Consider the following 21005-nt stretch of genomic DNA (forward strand, 5'->3'; position numbering starts at 1 on the left):
TCCTTGGAGCGGAGAAGAATGAGGGGAGATATGATAGAGGTTTATAAAATGATGAGGGGCATAGACAGGGTTAATGCAAGTAGGCTCTTTCCACCTGGATTAGGAGAGATAAGTACGAGAGGACATGGCTTTAGGGTGAAAGGGGAAAGGTTTAGGGGGAACATTAGAGGAACTTCTTCACTCAAAGGGTGGTGGGAGTGTGGAATGGGCTGCCATCTGATGTGGTAAATGCGGGCTCGCTCTTAACTTTTAAGAGTAAATTGGATAGATACATGGATGAGAGAGACCTGGAGGGGTATGGGCTGGGGGCAGGTAAATGGGACTAGTCAAATAATGTTTCGGCACAGACTAGAAGGGCCGAATGGCCTGTTTTCTGTGCTGTAGTTTTTCTATGGTTCTATGGTTTCACAATGCAAGAACAGGTTATGTGACAATCATATCTATTTCTCCTATTAGCCCACATTTACGCACTTGTGTACTTTACCAAAAAACACTTAATTTCAAATATGTGTTTTATGGGGTTTGATGGAATCACACGATGCAAACAGTCGCAACCCACAAAAGCCTACTGTTCTCCATTGGCAATGTTTCCTTCTCCTCCCAACCTTCATTTCTTCTGCCCGATGAAGTATTTAATTACCTTAGTCTTCAACTATCTCTGCAACTTCCAATGCTATTCTCAAAACAGTTATCTGTCCAGTAACTTTTTGGAGTTATTCAAGATGGTCACTGGCAATATCTTGTTCCTAACTAAGCCTTTATGAGAATTTTTTCAGATACTCACCATTAGGGTGAAATGGAATCGTGTTGAAAGTGACAGTGGGAGGGACTGAGTTGTAATCTGCTGTATACTTCAAGGAGAGTTGAAGGGCAGCACCTTAATGAAGCAGAAAAACATCCTAGTCAATAAGAAATTCTGGTACAAAGAAGGAATTAGCACAGATGTTTGAAGGTTAAGATTTAGTTTATGTGATTAGACACTAAACTGTATGTTGTCCATTTCTCCAAAGCTTACATAAGGGAAAAGATCACTGCACTTGGTAGACTCTGAGTTGTTGCTCATTTTGAAGTATTCCTTGCTGAAAATGCCCATTTCAACACTGGTCCCAGAACCACTGATCTCCCCTTCCAAGATTAGTGTTGAGGGCTTCTTTGCTGTAAATGACTGCTGTGTACTCTGTACTATAGCAATAATACCTTTGTGATAGCCTGTTGCTCAATGCAATATAGGTGGACAGTTAACTCAGAGGGACCTCCATCAGACCAATATTGGTGGATGTCATTGGGCCCCTCAAGAACATGCAACCTCCATAGCAACTACTTTCCCACCTAGACAGGAAAGGGGGGAATTGGGGGGGGGGTGTGGAAATGAGGGTGTAATGGAAAGTTGAGGAGGGAAGGAATAGCTACCTCAAAGCATTGGAGAGCACTTTGATGTCTCCACAAAGTACTTGTAATACATTAGCAGCAATAAGCAACCAATGCCAGTATTCTCTCCCAGGCCAACACCCCCAGCTTCAAGGCTTTAATCATGCTTGTCAAGTATTGGTGGGTAGGCAACATCATCATCATGCCTGACACTAGGTTGCTTAAATATGCACTCTACTCCAAGCTCCATTAAGATAAGAGAATTCCAGGAGGAGAAAGAAAATGCTTCAAGGACATTCTCAAAGTCTTCTCGTAAAAGTATAATATTCTCATTGATTCATGATAACGCCTGACGAGTGACAACTCAAAATGGAGGCGATCCAGGAACAGCACTGATCAATTCAAGTCTTCATAATGGGAGCAGATTGAGAATACGTGCAAACAGTGGGAGGAGCACACAACATCTCAAATAATCCAGTCAATTTCCCACAAACATCAACTACTACATTAAGGTGCTGTGGATTCTTGACACCTCAAACTCTCCAGAGCTGGAGTGAAAACAAGCCATCTTTGACTTCAAGGGTCTGGCAAAGAAGAAAAGACTAACAGAATATGACTTGATTAACTTTTCTGTTAATCTTCACAATTGGGTTAATGTAAGGAAACCTAGATGCCATCTTCATGGTCATACTGCTACAAGAACTTTGTTCCCTCTGTAAGTGCATCATTCTCTCCCTCTAACGAGATTCTTGTCTACATGGAGAGTAATGTTAAGATTCAACACAAGGATTCCTCAAACGAGCTAGTTAGCTGAGGAAATCACCACAGCTGAATCCATTCTTGTCCTTACCCAGTTTGTACACATCCCAGCAGGGATTAATAAGCAGTGATCAGGAGCTGAAACAATGTGATGCCATCTTGCTGTGATCAGCCAATAGCACATTTTAGGATTTTCCAACTGGTTGGCCCTTTTATCGACAGAATCAATGGGAAAGGTTTGAACTCATCTGAACTTGCATAAGAAAATGAAACAGCTTCTTTGGCTGCATTCCTTTTGTTTTATTCAATTTTCTTTTATAAAACAAGAATTTATTTTCATTGCACTAGTATAATGTCAACATTTTACTAATCTTTCTGCAGGGATTGTAAAATGTAGAATAGGAATTAATGTTGAACTGGAACTACCTTTGTGACTTCAATCTGGTAAGTACTTGAAGATCTTAATTTTTATCTACTTTATCCCTATCAGTATTAATTCAGAATACTAGAAAAGAGAATGATAACATAGTTTTAATTAATTCTTGTATTATTATACCTGGCAGTGATTAATTGTTCTATGCAACATAATTCTAAAATCTTTTGGTAATTTTTTTTCTGCTGCAAGGTTTGACCCAGTTTTTAAACACTGTATTTTCATTGGTCCAACTTTCTGGAGTCACTTGGGCCAAGCAATATTGAAAACTGAGGTAGACGTGCTCTCCACCCTTCACCAATGAAATTCCACTGGACTCTTTCAGTGATGTATCAGAAGTATGCAAAGATGACTTGAAGTTTATCATCCCATTAAGCACGGAAATAACAGGCCATCCAAGCTCAACAAACAGAGATCAAGAATTCAGTGGTCCAGGAAAACAGATAAATTTTGTATAATAGTCCTGTGTGTGTGTGAGAGAAAGAAAGAGAGTAGGGAAAAGAAAAATAAGTGTAAAAAGGAGGGAGAAAGAGGGATGAGTGATCAAGTTTGGGGAGAATTAGCTTAGCATTGTTGCAGATGAAAATACAGATATGTTCCCATAGCAACTACACTCCAGTAAGAACCTCAGGACAGAAGGTCCGGGGAGAAAATTAGAGGGGGAAAAATGGCAAAAATAATGATGTTTTGAGCTTAAAACATTGAAACCTGCAACTGATAGTTAAAATTGTTTACTACAGAATGGAATTTCCTTTGCAATTTCAAACCCATCTGCCACCCATTTAGCTTCAAAATGAAGTTTTGGGGACTTACTGTCTCAGTTATCAATTCCTCTCAAAAAATAAAAGAACACAGAAGATGTAAAAACACTCAGATTTATTAGAGCTGAAAACTCTGCAGACAGAAAGAAAAGCAGTGTAATTCTAGAATAGCTTAAAATCTAAAACAGACCTCCAGGCTTTTTGTTTGGACTTTTCATTTAAATTATTAATTGGCAACATCTGCTGATGTACAAAGCATAATTTTTGTTTGCTCTCTACCATACATTCACTTTCAGAAATGATAAATGAAAGAAGTTTAGTTCTACACTTACCTTCCCAGAGAGAATCTTTCAATCCTTGCACTGTGGCCACCCATTCTGATAGATCCTCTTTAACTGGGCATGCGGAAATACCCTAAAGTTGTATAAAAGTATAATTTATTAAAGTGCTTGAGTCCTAACAGAGACACATTCAGTAATTTGGATTCTCCAACACACAACTACCCTCACTTTTCTTCCTACTGCCCATTTCTGATTTGCACTTAACATCCAATGAACTTGCATGGATGGAAACTGAGGATATCTTGGCTCATTTGTGATGCTTTCCAAGATAAAATCATCTGCCGATCTTTACTAATCTGCCTCACTTGAGAAGAACCATCAATAAGATATGATATTGGTGAGCAGCTGCCAACCATACAATGTGTATCAGCTGCGATCACTGTCCTCAGCAACACAAACGTTGAAAAAATAATTGTCCTTGTAACCAGGTGGAGAGGAAGAGACAGCATTTATGTCCAGGAACCAATGGCACACCTTAGGTCTATAACAAAGCTGCAGTTGAATGAGGTCAATCTTAACATCTAACATCAGGAATGAAGCACCCAGCCTATTCCTGAGGTACTGTTAGAAGCTGAATAAACATCATATTTCAGCAATTGCACCACCAGTCTCTCACATGGCTTCAAACAAAGTGAGAAGTGTCACTTACAGATAGGAATCCCTGTCAATCTCAACTTGCACCAAACATTCACATGTCCCACCACATTCTTCGCTACCCCAAGAATCACACCCTCATGTCAACAGCTTTCACACACTCATAGCTCTTCTACCACAGTAGACATAACATGCAGAAACATTACAACACACACATAAAATATTTCCCTCCCTCTTGCAGAAGGTCACATACAACTGTCACCAGTAGGTGCAAGCCTGTAGCCATTGACTCAATAGCCTCGAGGATTGTGTGGTGGCCTTTCTTAGTCTGACAGCCACAATGCTCACAGTCAGAGAAAATGGGGATTCACACTGTCCATCTTTCAAAATCTTGCTTCCCCTCATTCCACCCTTTTTTTCCAAATTCATTTTACAGTATACCAGCATTCTTGCCCATCCATAATTGTCTTGAGAAGGTGATGGTGAGCCACCTTGAACTGCTGTAGTTGTACCGAAGGCATTTCCACAATTCTAGATTCATGGAGAGATACAGCATGAAAACATGCTCATTGGCCCACTGAGTCAGTGCTGACCATCAACCACCCATTTACACTCATCCTACATTAATCCCATTTTCTTATTCTCCCCACATTCTCATCAACTCCCCCCAACTTCTACCACTCACTTGCACACTAGGAACAATTTATAGTGACCAATTAACCTACCAACCTGCGCGTCTTTGGGACATGGGAGGAAACCAGGGGACATGGGAGGAAACCAGAGTACATGGGGGAAACCCATGTGGCCACAGGGAAAACATACAAACTCCACGCAGACAGCACCAGATGTCAGGGTCAAACCTGGGTATCTGGTGCTGGGAAGCAGCAGCTCCACTTGCTGCACCATAGTGCCGCCCATGCTGTTAGCTAGGGACTTGCAGGATTTATACCTAGCGGTAATGTAGAAATGGCAATATATTTCCAAGACAGGATGTGATCTTGTGATGTTCTGATGTTCCTGCTGCCCTTGCCCTCTTGGAGGTAAGTGACATGTGTTTGCAAGGTATTGCCAGAGCATTAACTGTATTGCACGTTGTAGATGCCACACATGACAGGTACGGTGCAAGTGTACTGGAAGGATTTTTAGGGTGGTAACGGGAGTGCCAATCATGTTGGGTGCATTGTTCTGGATAGTGTCGAGTTTCCTGAGTGTTGTTGGAGTTCCTAGTGCCTCAGGAAATCTTGCAGTGATGTCCTGGGGCTGGGATGATTAATGTCCAATGACCATAACGATCTTTCTTTGTGTGAGGTAGGACTCAAAGCATTGGAGTGCTTTCTGCCTGATGCCCAGAGTCTTCAGTTTTACCAGGATGCCTTGATGTCACGTTTGGTTAAATGCTGCCTTGGTGTCGCTCGTCTCACCTGTGAAATTTAACTTTTTGATCCACATGGACCAAGGGTGTTACGAGGTATGGAGTCAGGTGGTCTTGGTAAAATCCAAATTGGGTTTTGGTGACCAGCTTATTGGCAAGAAAGCACCCCTTGGTAGCATTGCTTATGACATTTTCCATCACCTTTATCTTGGGTAAGAGTAAACTGATTAGACGCTAATTAGCCAGTTTTGATTCATCCTGCTTTTTGTGACAGGATGTACCTGGGCTATTGTTCCTATTGTCATTTACATGACATTGTTGTAATTGCACTGGAACAGCTCGATATACAAGATCTGGAGGAAGTACCTACACATCTCTTACTTGCCCCTCCCACCCCTCACCCTATCCTTACCCTTGAGCCATTCCCCTTTCAGAAAGCCAAGAGTTCTTGTCTGTGCAAGTCCCCGAGCTGCTGTACACTGGGAGCTAAGGCAGAAGCTCCACATCGCTTGATCAGCACACAGCTACCAGCTTAGATACTGGTATATTGCACAATGTGGAATGTAGTTTAGATGCTGGAACTGTAAATGAGTGAGTCATCAGCCATGAGTGCTCTACAGGCAGGGCAGTGGGTAAAGGGAGCCCTAAGGTCAGTTCTCTACAGGGCAAAATCACACAGGATTTTCATGGCCCAATTTGGCATCAAGACAGCAATGCATAAATTACTTGTGTCTACTCTGCACTCTTCCGGTATGCTGCATGATGCTTGCAGTGCCAGGCAGTACTATTTAGCAAGCAGCAAAAATTAGCGGTAAAAACAGGCATATAAGGGTTACAATTGAAAGTTAGAAATAATTGCATCCGGAACGCTGACAAAATTGGTACCACACAGCCCAATTTTGTGGCTTTTGTGTACAGTCCATATCCATAAAGGAAAAACAATTGTGTTTGTATGGCATAAAGCAGCTGCTTTCCCAAACCTCACACGAAGAATACTCGCTGACTTAAATTTCACAGGGCCAGTCAACAAGTAATTATCCTCATATTTGCATTGATTGGCTTAATTATATTTTTATTCACAGAAAAGCAAGCAATTAAAACAATCAAGCAGCACAAAATCAACAAACGACTTAACCTATTTAATACCTAATGCTGAAAGACTGTATGGAATACAAACTTAAAAATAACAAGAGTGGCAGTAATAGACTAGACTCTGGTTGAAAGCAGAGAAAACTTTTGAGGAAAAGAATAGAAGCAAGATTATAGAGTGGCAGAAATACATAGAAAACAATTAAATAAACTAAGAGTAAGAACCAAAAAAGATGGAATAGAAAAACAAAGCAAATAAAGACCAGGAACATGAACTGAAGCAAATAATGCTGTAGGAGATCAACATAATAAAAGGAATGCAAATTATAGGAAAATGACAAAATGAAATCTATTAAAATGGCATCCAAAACTTTATTCTTACATCAAAAGGGAAACATTCATAAAAACAGACAGTAGAAATGTACAATTTTATGTAATAAACAAAGTTGACTACGCAAAAGGCATGGTGAATGGTTGTTTTTCAGACTGAATGAAGGTGACCAGGTGTTCAGGATTGATGTTGCAGCCATTGTTTTATTTGATCGCTACTAATGACCTAGACTTGGGGTACAAACTACAATTTCTAAATTTGCGCATGACACAAAACTTGGCAGAATTATGAACTGTAAAGAGGATAATGAAAGATTGTAACACAACAGGAATAGCTTGGTGGAATGAGCAGGCACATGGCAGATGAAATTTAATGCAAAGAAATAGGAACTTTGGTAGGAAGAATGGGGAGAGATGGATTTTAGAATAAAGAATAAGGGTTGCAGCAGCAGAGGGACGTGCACAGATCATTGAAAGTGATAGGGCAGGTTGAGATCGCAGTTTATAAGGCATACATTGTTTTGGGTTTTATCAATAGTATAAAAGAAGAAAGGTTGTGCTGAACCCTCTATCAAAAATCGGTCTGGTCTCATGTGGAGTATTGCCTTCAATTCTGGTTGCTGCACTATAGGAATGATGTGAATGCATTTGACAGGGTCCAAAAAACATTTACAAGAATGCTTCCTAGGATGAGGGACTTCAGTTAAAAGAAGAGAATTGAAAAGCTACCCTGTTTACTTTAGAAAAGGATGAGGGGAGATTTGATAGAAGTATATAAAATGATGCATCTGTAAAGCATGAATAATGAGAGACTGTTCCCTTTTGTGGTAGGTCAAGGACAAGAGATCACTGGTATAAATTAAAGGGAAGAGAATTAAGAGGGACAAGAGAACTATTTTATTCAGCATGTGGTTAGAATCAAGAATGTAGATATGGTGGAGGCAGGTTCCATTGTGGCCTTCAAAAGCGAATTAGATAAATATATTGTGGCAAAAAATTTGTGAAGGCAACAGAAAACAGACTGCTGTGGAGCTAGAGTTGCTCTGGTAGTGAGTCACATGGACATGAGGGATCAAACTGCCTCCTTCTGTGCTGTAACTGGTCTATAATTCTATGAATATAAACTATTTAGACTTACAAAGAATCCAGCTTCTTGAAGTTGAATATGGTCCCTTTCCAGCAACAAATAAGCCTTGGACTGCATGACCTTTAAGGTTGTTGAGTACCCATCAAGTGAAGAATCGTCTTGATTATGTAAGTGTAAAATAGGACATCTTATATTTCCTCCACCTTTGTATCATCAAACAAAAAAGAAACCACAATTTAAAAATTTCAATAATTTTACATAAATTAATGAAATATGCCTCATATTTAAATAAACAATATTATTATTGTTATAATGGTCAAAGAATGAAGTACAAAATGGCAATGTATAAAACGGCCAGATGCCATTTGGAACTCTTATGCAAACTTAGTTATCTAATCATAATAGTCACCCAGTTTACTATTTTTGCAGTAGAAAGGCATCGTGCTGTTGGAAATGACATACAAGTATAGCGTATTAAATGAAGAGTAGATTTTTGTTGAGTTCTTACTTGTATCTTGTATCTTTTGTGTTTTTATTTCTTTTCTCTATGCGATTTGTGCAAGTTCAGTGGCTTGTTCCTAGGTCACCACCACAGCACATAAAAATGATTGCCATCACGTTACAAAGAGCAAGACATGACTTTTTGTGATTTCAAAACCCACTATTCACTATTGAGACCTTACAGGCTTTGCTTTCCACACCTCCACTCAATGATTCTGCAATAGAGAACTAAACGGAATCTCTACATTTGGTGTAAAAACAAAAAATTCTGTAAATACTCAGCAGGTCAGGCAGTATCTGTGGAAAGGAAAGAGAGCTGGTGCTTTTGATAAAGGGTCTTTGACAAGAAACGTCCACTGTTTCATTTTCCACCAATGCTACCTGACCTGTTGAATGCTTCCTGCATTTTCTGTTTTTCTTTCAGATTTCCAGTATCTGTAGTTTTTTTGTTATTTTCTATGCCTTTGGTGATTTTGTGATCTGTTAACATTGAGCAAATCAATGCTGCCTAGAAAATCCCTTCAACATCTTAATTTTAAGAAAATACTCTGAAAAGGTTATGATTTAAAAGACACTTTTGAGTGCCAACTCTCCTGTCTCCTTTAGTCTTTATGTTCTACCTTTGAAGCCTCTACTCACGGCATTCAAAAGCTATCCTCAACACAGATTATCAAGGTGTTTAGCATATGCCTGTAATTCTCTCTCTTTTGAAAGTTTATATTACCAACAGTGATTACATTACTAACATTTTTAATTGATTGCTTGATGTGTTGGGAAGCCCTCACAAGTTGAAAGACTCCATATCTGGACATAAATCTAAGTTTTTGTAAGTGGCATTGAGCAGAGAGTAGACATTAAGAAGACTGCGCTCAGGTCAGGTGTTGAAGGCACTGTTGAAGGCAGCTGCAGAAGCATTTCTCCTCTTTTCCAACACCTTACAAAACTAAAAAATTTTAGGTCTTAATCCTTATCAGAAGGGCTTGATAGCAATAATCTATGATTTAATTATGAAAATACATCCAGAATCACTGGACAAAATTAAGAATGAATGGGAAAGTGAACTCCAGACATCTATACCTACAGGGACATGGAAGAAAATTCTTCATTTAGTTAATACATCTTCAATGTGTGCCAGACACTCTTTGATACAGTTTAAGGTAGTTCACAGGACCCATATGTCAAAAGATAAGCTAGCTCGTTTTTATCACTATATAAATCCTATATGTGACACATGTAAATCGAATGTGGCTTCTTTGACACATATGTTTTGGTCCTGTCCTCTTTTGGAAAAATATTGGAAAGACATTTTTAATATTATCTCAACTGTATTGAATATTGATTTGCAACCTCACCCTATCACTGCAATTTTTGGATTACCAAGGATAGAGTCTGGCCATTTATCTGCTTCCGCTTACCGTATGATTGCCTTTGTTACATTAATGGCCAAACGATCCATTTTGCTTAAATGGAAGGATCCAATACCCCCTACTACTTTTCAATGGTTCTCTCAAACTATATCATGTTTAAACTTGGAAAAAATTAGGAGTGGTACTGTTGATCCTTCGCTTAAATTTGAAGATATTTGGAGTCCACTTATCCAATATTTTCACATGATATAGATCCACTTTCAATAACTTTCTAATTTAAAGGAACGGAGTTGATGACATAATATTGTTCTGTTTTTACTGAGAAATTTCAGTCCAGTCTTTTTTTTTCTTTTTTTTGTTCTTTTTTGAAATTTTTCTGTTTAGTTTGGTTTGATATTATTAATAATTTTTCTTATTGATTTGGGGATTTTATTTTTTCTTTTTTTTATATATAAAATAGATCTTTTTCTTTCCTTTCTTTTGTATTATATTTGTTTACTAAGAGATTGTGGGACCTACAGATTTTTTTTATATTTTATTGTTCTTTATGATTATCATAATTGTTATAATTGTTCTCCTGATCTCTTTGTATTACATGTACAAACATTGATGTTATATATTAATCTGTATTAATTTGAAAATAAAAAGATTGAAAAAGAAAGAGAAGCATTTCTGAGCGAAGGTGAAGGGCAAGTCAGCTGAAGGTGGGTTAGAAAGACTCAAGAGAAGGTTCAGGAGGTCAGAGAGTTTAGGGTCACTGAATGAGAATTTGAGGGTGTCATTAGGGGTGGATTTAAGTAGCATTGAGAATGGCCTTGGAGGCACTGGCGGTGGGTATTAGGGTACCCAGGGTGTGCTTTGGGGGCTGAAGTGGTCACTAGAGGCAGGTTAAGCACACTGAGCTATGAGCTCAATGAGAAGTCTGGGAGAACATTGGAAATTGAGAGTGGTATGATAGGGTGTATTGCAGGTGTCATGTGAGGTAATGGGGGTTAGTGAGGGAAGATTGTGGAATAATGTGGAGGAGTAGTTGAAGTGTTTTTTATGGTGGTGATGGGGTTATTGAGGATGGTATAGGGATACTGAACTAGGGATAGCATGGGGCCGATATATTTAAGCTTGTGTGTACATTGTGTGATGCAAGATGGTGGTGTTAGAGTCAGAGTTATACAGCACAGAAACAAGCCCAACACATCCATGCCAAGCAAGTTGCCTAGCTGAGCTCGTCCCATTTGCCTGCATTTGGCCCATATCCCTCTAAACCATTCCTATCCATGTACCTGTCCAAATGTCTTTCAAACATTGTAATTGCACCTGCCTTTATCACTTCCTCTAGCAGCTCATTCCACATATCCACTACCCTCTGTGTGGGAAAAACTTGCCTCTCAAGTCCCCTTTAAATCTTTCCTCTCTCACTTTAAACCTATGTCCTCTAGTTTAGACTCTCCTACTCTGGGGGGGGAAAAGACAGTGACCATTCACCTTATCTATGCCCCTCACGATTTTATAAACCTTTAGGTCAAACCTCAATCTCCTTCGCTCCAGGGAAAACAGTCCCAGCCTATCTGGTCTTGCCTTATAACTCAAGCCATGCAGGTCCTGGCAACATCTTTGTAAGTCCTTTCTGCACCCTGTCTAACTTAATCACATATTGAGAGGATCATATGGGGCAAATGAAAGTCATAAGGTGTCTGGGGGCACTTACAGTGGTGTAGAGAATATTCAGTCATGGCTTTGGGGTTGTGATGGGATGGTGAAGGAGGTGGACACAGGGTTATTTTGGGAGTGTACTGAGGACGATTGTGTTTGAGGTTTTTTGGGGGTGGGTATTAAAGCTGATTTTATGTGGGATCATTACTGAAGATTGTTCTGTGTAGTGTGGAAAGCACTAATGGTAGTGTAATTACTGGGATGGGCATAGGTAGTGGGGTAAGGGGTGGTATTGAGGATGGTTTTCATGAATGGGTATTACAAGCGATTTCAGGAACTATTGATGGTGATTTTGGAGGAGGGTCAAGTCTTGATCTTGGTGGTTGTATTAAGTTTTTGGGGAGGTGGCTATTGAAGATGATTTGTAATTTTTGTATGCTGAAAGTATATAGATTGATTTGTGAGTAGAGATAACAAGAGTTTTTTGATGAGTGGATATTGGGGTTATTTCTTTTGGGGGGTACTTTGGGAGATATTTAGATTTATTGAGGGGGGTTATTGGGCATGTTTTTTGGGGACGGGGTTATTGAAGCTTTTCTTGAGGTGGGGCATGGATGGTGCCGTGTTTCAAGCTGTTGCTCCTCCAGTGAGCATTTCTCATTCTCAGTCCAGGCCCTGATCAACCTTATTGTTTACCTATAATGACACAGGAGGAGGCTATTCGGCCCATCGGGTCTATACTAGCTCCCAGCTGTATTTCCCTGTAACCCTGCAACTATTCTCCCCACAAATGCTCACCAATTCCCCTTTCAGTCTCTTGCCATTAACCTACACAGAAGGGTGATTTGCAAATTAAGCCCCCAACCAGCCTTTAGGATCTGGGAGAAAATCGGAGCACGGGGCGGACCCGTTCGATATTTAAAGCAGATTTATCGACAGTTAAAATACTTTTGCATCACTTTGTACAGCGCGGAAACAGGCCCTTCGGCCCAAATTTTGCAAGAAATCGCTTCTCACGTCCGTAGCCAATTGTAAACACGCAGCCAAACCCACAGCGATGTGGCCGAGCCCACGGCCGCGTCCCTGGCTCCGCGCCGGCCCCAGCACCGCGCTCACCACCCGGCCACCGGCCACCGGCCACCGCCACCGATCGGCCCCTTTCCACGGATCGGACACCGGAACTGTTGTCTTGGTTGCCAGGTGACAGAGTCTCGGATTCTTCCCCCTCAGGAGATGGCGGATGTGCCCCCTGGTGGCCGTAGGCTATCACTGTGGCCCAGGGACTCAAAACCACGGCCAAGGCATCAGAAGCCCTTTCTTCATCACACTCAGAAATTGGGCCTCTGCCCTCTGATTAATTGATTGCTATCTTCGAATCAGCGAGTCTCCGGCATGAAAATAGTGTTCCCATCGAATGAGGTAAACATGAAATCATGTTTGAAGTTGACTTGCCTTAAAATAGTTTATACGTCAATGCGTTTTAATAGGTTTTCAAGATTGGACAAATGTTGGAATTGCCCGTGATACCATTTCTTGTGAATGAATAACTTATATAAAATGAAGATTTTTTTTCAACCAGAGACTGTTGACATCAATGACCAGCCAATTTTAACTGAACATTCCAAAATGCCACTGAGAAACTGCCCAGTTCCGGGAATTTGACACCCCAGTAAGGTGGACACGCAAATATATTTCTAAGTCAGGATGGTGTGTGACAATGAAGTGAAATTCAAAATTTTGCCTTTGTCTTCATGCATGGTAGATGTTGTGGGTTTTCCAATTGCTGCTGAACGGGTCTTGTTAAGATGTTGCCATGCATTTTGTATGCTACACTACAACTAAGGTGCAACACTTCAAGGAAAGCTTCAGGATTGCAAGTGGAGGCACCACTAAAACGAACTGCTTTCTCCAGGATGATGCCAAGCTTCTTGAGTGTACCTGGAGCTACAGACAACTTGGCCAATTAAGCATAATCCTGAATCTTGTCAAAGTTGCACTTAACCAGGTGATTGGATCTGTGCTCTTCAAGTATTCTTGGAGTGTTGGTGTAACACACCAGTGCCCTTCCTGCATCCTCATACTGTGTCCTCCACCTCCTTGGACCAGTCTTTGTATGCCTTCTTTCTTCTCTTCATATTGGAGGCCAGTCAGACTGCCACCAAAGTATCCAGCTTTTCAAGGATTCCTTGCACCTCAACAAAAGTAGTTTCAGACACCATTGAGTGGCTCATCTTCTCCAAAAATCTTAATTCCCTCAGTTCTTTGCAATCAAGTTGCATCTGAACTTGTGAGGAGGTTCTCTAGTGCTACTTGGGATGATTTAAGCTAGTCTGGCAGGGGTGTCAGACCCAAAGTAGTAGTGTATCAGATGAGAAAGTTGAAGCAAGAATAGATGTTAAATCATGCAAGTCCAGTAAGCAGGCCAAGCAGGAGCAGGACAGGGAGTGTGGAAGATCTGATAAGACTTCACTTACTTTGCAAGAAGCCTCACAGAACATAGATTGGCACATGGGATTGTGATCTTATAGCTATTACGGAAACATGATTGAGGGAATGGGCAGGACTAGCGGCTCAACTTTCTGGGGTACTGATGCTTCTGGTGGGACAGAGGTGGAGCAAAGAGAGGAGGGGGAACATCAGGGCAATACTTAGAGGATATCCCAGGGGAATGTCCTGTGAAGCTACATGGGTAGAACGTAGAAATAAAAAAGGGGTGATCACTTTGAAGGGAATATACTACAGACCACCCTCCACCCAATAGTCAGCAGGAATTAGAAGAGCATATTCTAGAGAAATCACAGATAGGTGTAGGAATAATAGGTTTGTAATAGTAGGTGATTTTAATTTCCCCAATATTGACCGGAACTGCCATACTGCTCAGGGATTAAGTGAGACAGAATTTGTTGAGTGTTTCCAGGAAAGCTTTCTGAAGCATTATGTGGACGGCCCTACTGGAAAAGGAGCTAAACTTGATCTCCTTGAAGAAAGTGAGGCTGGACGAGTGGCAGATGTTTCAGTGGAGGAGAACTTTGGGACCGGTGAACATAACTTTATTAGTTTCAAGATAGTCATGGAAAAAGTTGAAACTGGGCCTGTCCTAAATTGGGGGTGGGGTGGGGAGGACAATTTTGAAGGCACCAGACAAAAGTTGATTCAGAGAAGCTGTTTGCAGTTTAAGGAATGTCAAGCAAGTGGGAGGCTTTTAAAAGTGATTTAGGAAGATTCAGGGCCAACATATTCCTGTTAAATGAAGTGCAAGGCTGGCCCAATGAGGGAAACTTGGTTGACAAGAGATGTTGAGCATTTGGTCAATAAACAAATGGAGGTACATGTTAGATTTAGGTAGTTGGGATCAAACAAGTCCCTTGAAGAGTATAAGGGATGTAGGGGTACATTTAAGAAGGAACTTCCGAGGGAAAAAGAGGGCCATGAGATATCCCTGGCAGATAAGATAAAGGAGAAACCGAGAAGATTTTTTATTAAGAGTAAAAGGGTAACTAGGGAGAGAGGAGGTTCCCTTAAGGATCAACATGGTAATATATGTGTGGAGCCATAGGAAGTGGGTAAGGTCTAATATGAATACTACTTGTCTGTATTTACCCTGGAGAAGGACATGCAAGCTAATGAGCTGGAGGGAACTGTGATATCCTGGAGCATATCAACACTATGGAGGAGGAGGTGTTGGATGCCTTGAAGTGTGTAATGGTGGATAAGTCCCTGGGGCCTGACCAGGTGTATTTTATGATGTTATGGGAAGCAAGGGAGGAGATTTCTGGGGCCCTGGCAGAGATTATTGCGTCATAAGCCATAGGTGAGGTACTGGAGGATAGATAATGTTGTGCCTTTATTTCAAAAGGGCTGCAAGGACAAACCAGGAAACTACAGGCCAGTGAGCTTTACATCAGTGGTGAGAAAGTAATTGGTAGCAACTCTGAGAGACAGGATTTATTTGCATTTGCAAAGGCAATTACTGATTAGGGGTAGTCCTCATGGCTTTGTGTGTCAAGATTATGATTGAGCTTTTTGAAGAGGTGATTAAGACGATTGATGAGGCCAAGGCAGTAGATGTTGTTTACATGGACTTCACAAGGCCTTTGACAAGGTCCCACATAGTAGACTGGTCTGGAAGGTTAGAACACATGGGATCCAGGGTAAGCTAGCCAAATGGATACAAAATTGGCTTGATGGTAGGAGGCAGAGGGTGGTAGTGGAGGGTTGTTTTTCAGATTGAAAGCCCGTGACCAGTGGTGTGCAGCAGGGACTGGTGCTCAGTCTCCTGTTGTCTGTCATGTACATTAATGTAGACGGCATGATTACTAAGTTTGCTGATGACACCAAAATTAGTGGTATAGTGGACAGTGAAGAAAGTCATCTGAGGTTAGAGCAGGATATAGATCAACTGGAAAAATGGGCAAGGGAATGGTAGATGGAATTTAACTCAGAAAGTGCAAGGCAATGCATTGTCCTGGGGAGTGTTGTTGAACATGTGGGGTACAAGTACATAGTTCCCTGAAAGCGGCAACACAGGTAGATAGGTGGTGAAGATAGGTACTTGTCTTCATCGGCCAAGGCATTGAGCACAGGAGTTGAGACGTCATGTTACAGTTGTACAGAACATTGGTTAGGTCACACTTGGAGTATTGTTTGCAGTTCTGGTCGCCACATCTCAGGAAAAATACGGAGAGGGTGCAGAAAAGATTCATAAAGATGTTGCCTGGATTTGAGGGTTGAGTTATAAGGAGAGATCTGGGTCTGTTTTCCATGGAGCAAAGCAGGCTGAGAGGTGACATGATAGAGGTGTATAAAATTCTGAAAGACATAATAGGGTAGATAGCTAGGGTCTGTTTCCCATGGAAGGGGTATATAAAACTAGAGGGCATAGGTTTAAGGTGAGGGGGAAGAGGTTTAAAGTGGATCTGAGGGGTAAATATTTCACATAAAGAGTGGCTGGTATCTGGAATGAGCTGACAGAGGAGATTGTGGAGGCAAGAATAGTAACAACATTTAAGAGGAATCTTGACAGGTACTTGAATGACAAGAACGATTTGCATACATAGGCATGATGGACACAGTGGGCTGAAAAGCCTGTACAAATCTATGACTCCGACTCTACTCCTGCTCAGTTCCTTACAAACCTAAAAGTCATTAAAGAATGCTTTTGAGTGTAGATGAGTGGGAGGACAAGTTCTTCTTGCTGCTAGAACACAAGGTGTCTTGTGTCTAGTTAGCACTTACTGTTATCTGGATCATCATAGCCCAATTTTGCATCAAATCAATTACCAGCAGAAGAATGTTACTAATAAATAAGAAATGGTTCGATTTTTATTCAAAGTAGTAATGGCTCCTGGAGGAGGAAAGGGATATAGACAGAATGATGTCCATTGTAAAAAGAATATAGGAAACAGCCAACTATGAAGGTGACAGAGGGAGTCAGAAAAGTTATAAACGTAGTTGGGAAGAGACTGAACAAATGAAAGAAAAAGAGTAGAGAAAGGAAGGAAAGTTCTGTGGAGTAAAAACAGGCTGAAATGATGGAATTACCAGGGCAATACTGTTTTGTGGATCCTGGGAAAGGGACATTAGTGCAGTGTGTGGTGTTGGAGGTCTGTAAGGTTGGAGGCCTGGGGGGGGGGCAGGGGGGGATGATCAACAGTGTAGGTAAAGTTAATGATAGGCCCGCTAAACAACGGACTGATATTTGTTGGTGGTTCATGGCCTGGTGGAGGAAGATGATGATGGAGAGTTAATGTTCAACCTCCATTAGGACAGCTTGCTGAACACTAGCATTAGTATGTTTGATGCAAAGGCTGGAACAGTGTGCTGGAAGTTCAGAGAGAGTTGACTATACAGCAAGAAGTGAAATTGGAAAGAGGAATAGGATCAGAGCAAAGTGAAGATGGATGGCCAGGACTGAGGGTGTCTATGAGCTATTGAAACTTACAATTCTAGGCACCTGAATAGAAGAAGAAAAAAAGATCTGAAATTTGTTGTTAACGGTGCAAAATTTTGTGCAGATCCCCTGGAGTGAGTCCCAAGCCAGCCTGATCATTAAAGGAGAGGCCCTGTTTAGCAATAGGGATTTATGAGTGATCTTGGGGACTTCATCATGTCAGCCCCAGGATATTGCTGAAGGAGTTCCTCTTGGCAGTGTCTTGGGCTCAAACGTCTTCGGTTGCTTTATCCATCACCATATTGGATCATAAGATTAGAAAAGGGGATGTTTACTGATGATTACACAAGGTTCAACTCCATTCATGACTCCTCAGCAAAAGCAGTCAGTGCATACCTGCATTGCAGCATGACATGGACAACATTCACGCATTGGCTGATAAGTGACAACTAGTGTTCACTCCACAAAAGGCTAGGCAACGAACACCTCCAACAAGAGCCTAACTACCCACTGTTGATATTCAATGCCATTATCATCAACTGGTCCCCCACCGTCAACATCTTGGGAATCAGCATTGACCCGAATCGTACCACCCCGCATAAATATTGTGACTAAAATAACTGCTGACCTAAGCTACTATGAGAGCACCTCCCAAACCAGTGACCTGTACCACGAAGCAGAAGGGCAGGAGAACAGGAATACCACAATCTCCAATCTCCCCTCCAAGTCATGTTGCAGCTGCATAAAACTTTTAGTTAGGCCATATTTGGAGTATTGTGAGCAGTCCTGGTCGCCACATTACAAGGAGGATGTGTAGGCTTTTGAGAGGGCACAGAAGAGGTTCACCAGGATGTTACCTGGGATTAGAGTGTATAAGCTGTAAAGAGAGGTTGGACAAACTTGGATTGTTTTATCTGGAGAATGAAGGCTGAGGGGCGACCTGATAGAAGTTTATAAAATTATGTAAGGCAAAGACAGGGTGGATAGTCTTTTTCCCAAGATGGAAATGTCAAATACTAGAGGGCATACCTTTAAGATGAAAGGGGGAAAGTTTAAAGGAGATTTATGAGGCAAGCTATTTTTTGTACAGAGAGTGGTAGGTGCCTGGAACACGCTGCCAGGGGAAGTGGTGGAAGCAGATTATGATAGCAATGTTTGAGAGGCATTTAGACAGATACATGAACAGGCAGGGGATGAAGGGATATAGACCACGTGCAGGCAGATGGGATTAATTTCAATTGACATCATGGTCAGCAGAGACATCATGGGCCAACGGGTCTGTTCCTGTGCCCTACTGTTCCATGTTCAAAGTACCTGTCTGACATGGAAATATCACCATTTCTTCATCGTTGGTAGGTTAAATCCTGATAGTCACTACTGAACAGCATAATGAGAAAACTTTCACCAGAGGCTAGGCTGTTCTTGGACCTTCCTTATTGGTTGTTTCATTGTCTACTACAATTGATGACCAGACGTAACAGGATAGCAGAATTCTGATCTGATCCGTTGGCTGAGAGATCATTTATCTTTGATTTGATAGTAATGGTAGTTTGAGAGACACGGCTGGCCATGAGGATATACATTGTGGCAGTGTGCATTTCTGCTTCTGATGTCTGCAGCGCCTGATACTTTCCCAGATTTGAGCTGCTGTTGGTGATTAAAATGCTAGAAAAACAATTGGAGAGATGAAGAGGTCAAGGGATTGGTTGTGAGATTCTGCATAATGTCTAAAGTTCAGTGAGGACAGACGAGGTGCAGACAAATTAGTTTTCCCAAATTATTTTGTGAAGTAGATCATCTAACAACGTCTGTCTCATAACCCAGAAGCATAGGGCCTTCTCACTTACATCCACCTTCATCCCTTTAAGCCGGGTCTATTGAATGACATTAAAAAGCCCCATTGTGAAACTAAAACATTTTGAATGCAATGCTTGCAAAAATAGCCTGATCATTGCAGTCTACTGCACCAACTATTTAATGCAACATGATCAACAAAATATTTTTGAGGCTAAAAGGTGTGTCAAATATAGCACCGGTGATATTGTATGAGTGTGTCAGCAAATGTCAAGGTAGTGAAATGTTTATAAGAGTTGCATAATCATTATAAAGATATATTACTTGCATTATTGGGGACAATCTAATGTAAAATTATTAATACTAACAAGATTTTTCAAGTAAAAAGCTACAATTTAAACAGATCAATTAATAATTTAAAGGATATTTCAACTTTGTTGCAATGTTTATATGTTCATTTAAAAATATTTTTATAACTCATTGATATCATTCAGATTTTCTACTTGCATAACTTTTAAAGAGCATTAAAGAAAGAACATTAAGCATCTCCTAACATCCCAATGGATGATCACACTGTCAAGTGAACAAAGCAAGATGGACTTGGGTTAGATGGATGGCCTGTGCCAACTTAATAGAAGAAAGCAAGCGTGGAAATGGGTCATTATAACCATCCTTATTGTTCATGGTTTAGGGACAGAAACACCAATTAGGGTTTCTAGTCACTATCCAGCAAACCCCATCATAAAATATGTAAGCACATCAGGTTCCCCATAATCAAAGTGCTTTCTAGCTCTCACACACAAGGTATAATCAGTATAATGACTTGTGTCAAATATGTGAGAGCAATTGGCATCTATGGAATTGTACCTTGATTTAGAACGTAAGAACATTATAGCACAGGAACCAGCCCTTTGGCCCATGATGTCTGTACTGAACACAATACCAAATTAAACTGATTCTCTTCAGCCTGCACATGATCCATATCCTGCATATTCTATCTAAAAGCCTCTTAAATACCACTGTTGTATCTGCTTCCACCACTACCCCTGGCAGCCTGTTCCAGGCACCTACCACTCTCTGTGTAACAAATCTGCTCTACACAGCTTCCTTAAATTTTCCCCTCTCACCTTAAATGTCCTCTAGTATTTGACATTTCTACACTGGGGAAAAAGATTCTGTCTACTCTATTTATGCCTCTCAGAGTTTTATAATCTTCTTTCACTTCTCCCCTCAGCCTCCGACACTCCAGAGAAAACCACCCAACTTTGTCCAACCTCTCCTTATAGCTCATACCCTCTAATCCAGGCAGCATCCTTGTAAACCTCTTCTGTACCCTTTCCAAAGCTTCCACATCCTCCTTGTGATGGCACATCCAAAATTGTGTACAATACTCCAAAGTGCGGCCTAACCAAAGCTTTATGTAGCTGCAACATTCAGTCACTTTCAAGGATCTATGGACTTGGACTCCAAGAGCCCTCTGTACATCGATGCCATTAAGAGTCCTGTCATTAACTGCACACTTTCCCCTTACATTTGACATCCTAAAGTGCAACACCTCACATTTGCCCAGATGAAACTCCAACTGCCATTTCTCCGCCCATATCTGTAATTGATCTATGTTCTGTTGTATCCTTTGACAACTTTCTTCACTGTCCACAAGTCCACCAAT

General features: G+C 40.9%; 1 protein-coding gene across 4 annotated transcripts in view; it reads right to left on the reverse strand.

Moving 5' to 3' along the window:
• Nucleotides 1-12860, reverse strand: part of LOC127568630 (ubiquitin-conjugating enzyme E2 U-like) — a 42798-nt gene extending 29938 nt beyond the window's left edge. For 2 of the 4 annotated variants that reach the window (XM_052012609.1, XM_052012606.1), the window contains exons 1-4: nucleotides 12706-12860; nucleotides 8186-8337; nucleotides 3654-3735; nucleotides 785-877 (exon numbers count right to left, since the gene is read on the reverse strand). In XM_052012609.1, the coding sequence (XP_051868569.1) occupies nucleotides 785-877; nucleotides 3654-3735; nucleotides 8186-8251 (241 nt within the window). In that variant the 5' untranslated portion in view covers nucleotides 8252-8337; nucleotides 12706-12860. Of the gene's footprint in view, nucleotides 1-784; nucleotides 878-3653; nucleotides 3736-8185; nucleotides 8338-12669 lie in introns of all 4 variants that reach the window. The other 2 variants (XM_052012607.1, XM_052012608.1) reach the window with 2 other exon arrangements.
• Nucleotides 12861-21005: the final 8145 nt, after the last annotated feature.

The sequence above is a fragment of the Pristis pectinata genome, chromosome 3, assembly GCF_009764475.1.
Source record: "Pristis pectinata isolate sPriPec2 chromosome 3, sPriPec2.1.pri, whole genome shotgun sequence".
In the NCBI taxonomy this organism is placed as follows: Eukaryota; Metazoa; Chordata; class Chondrichthyes; order Rhinopristiformes; family Pristidae; genus Pristis; species Pristis pectinata.